At 32.6% G+C, this 1,559-nt stretch overlaps 1 protein-coding gene across 1 annotated transcript; it reads right to left on the reverse strand.

The window, feature by feature from the left end:
• Window positions 1-322: 322 nt before the first annotated feature.
• On the reverse strand, window positions 323-1,206 carry LOC141398319 (thioredoxin-like). Its single transcript, XM_073975603.1, has 2 exons — window positions 1,132-1,206; window positions 323-649 (listed from the first exon to the last, which is right to left on the reverse strand). Exons 1-2 carry the CDS (start codon window positions 1,204-1,206, stop codon window positions 323-325), a joined length of 402 nt encoding a protein of 133 aa, XP_073831704.1.
• Window positions 1,207-1,559: the final 353 nt, after the last annotated feature.

The following is a 1,559-nucleotide window of genomic DNA, read 5'->3' on the forward strand; positions in this document are numbered from 1 at the left end:
GAAATCATTACACGAGTGTTGTAGTTTTCAAAGTGGAAGGTTGTCGTCACCACGTAAACCAGACAAGGCAAGATATCATAGTGTCTAACGATAATATCTAAAGACAATTCAATCAGTTCAGTTTCGAAAATATATCACTTAAGATATAACATAGCTATTTTCAGTTCAGCCGATTTTGAGACTATAAGGAATACACATAAAACAATTTCATAAATCAAGATGTATCTAAATATATGTTTTATTTAATACTAATATTTCTTATGATTAATACAAGTTCTTATAGTAATATAATATCGAAATAACATGTGTTCTCTTCGATTCATTAAGTATCTTCAGCTGGCACATCATTTTTAGTATTGTCTTCTGATTTTTTACTTTTCAGAGTATCGACCATAGACTTTAAGATGTTGGCCTCCACAAGACCAATAAATTTATGTACAATTTCTCCATTGCGAACTGTAAACACAGTGGGTACCGAATGTATGCGGAAAGTGTCCACCAATTCAGTATTCTCTTCAACATCAATTATGGCCAAATCAATTTCATCAGAATTATCCAATAATGCAGATATTTTTGGAGTCAATTTGGTGCAGGGGTCACACCAATTGGCATGAAAATCCACAATGACCGGATGTTCGCTTTTCATAACCTAAAGAAATAAAATGAATTTGAAAGAAATAACACTCTAACAGTTAACACACAATTGTTCAATTATTTACCTTTTGATTAAATTCAGTTTGATTTTTTATTGAGTAGGTTTTGTAAGCTCCTCGGTTTTGTGAAATACATCTTTGCACGGCAGCACTTAGGGAGGGTAGAAGTCTTTGGCATATGACGTTTGTATTTGCAGAAGATCCCATACAAGACCTTAAACAAGCCAGCAAACCTTCATTTGTTAACTTTATCATAATTTTGTTTAGTCAATTTAAATTTTTTCCGAAATTGAAAACTTATTTCACTTAATTTCCGAGTTTTTTGCTTTTCAAATAATATTCTCGTTTGTTAAATATGGTTACCACTGAATATGTCCGTTCACCAACAGCGTAGGCTCTTTTTTCTTTCGCTGTTTAAAAACGACTAGTTAGAAGAAAACTCACAGTAAATTGTTAAGTGTTTACTAAATGACGTTACCTGCTGCGACCACAGGTAAATTTGCCATTTCACAGGAATTCCGACAGCAGGATTTAGTTTTTGTGTTATTCCCATTTTTCCTAAATTTTTATTAGGAGTGTCATAAAATCTAGGATAACCAAAAATATCCCATAGATTACCCATTTTATGTTCACACTAAATCTGCATATCCACACAATTACCGTTGTTGTACGTGACAAATTTATTACTAGCACTAGGCATCTACTTAAGGAGTTCTCTTAAATAGGTTAGTATGTGCTATTGTTATTTGTACGTACAACTGTATTGTTTCATTAATCTGTGGACAAGTGTTTATTTTGTTGTTATGCACAGAAGTAACGGCATTCAATTGCATTATTTTTCTATCTAGTTCAGATCTAGCGCCACATTTCCTTTGTCCTGCTATTTAGGATGTGATTAATACATTG

This window comes from Musca autumnalis, unplaced genomic scaffold, assembly GCF_047663935.1.
Source record: "Musca autumnalis isolate F117 unplaced genomic scaffold, ASM4766393v1 scaffold_3, whole genome shotgun sequence".
NCBI classification, from domain to species: Eukaryota; Metazoa; Arthropoda; class Insecta; order Diptera; family Muscidae; genus Musca; species Musca autumnalis.

Excerpts from the sequence above, each read along its gene's own strand:
- LOC141398319 (XM_073975603.1), bottom strand. The coding sequence starts at position 1,206 with ATGGGAATAACACAAAAACTAAATCCTGCTGTCGGAATTCCTGTGAAA. Across the intron at positions 650-1,131 it reads TTTACCTGTGGTCGCAGCAG|GTTATGAAAAGCGAACATCC; the intron begins GTAACGTCATTT and ends TTATTTCTTTAG.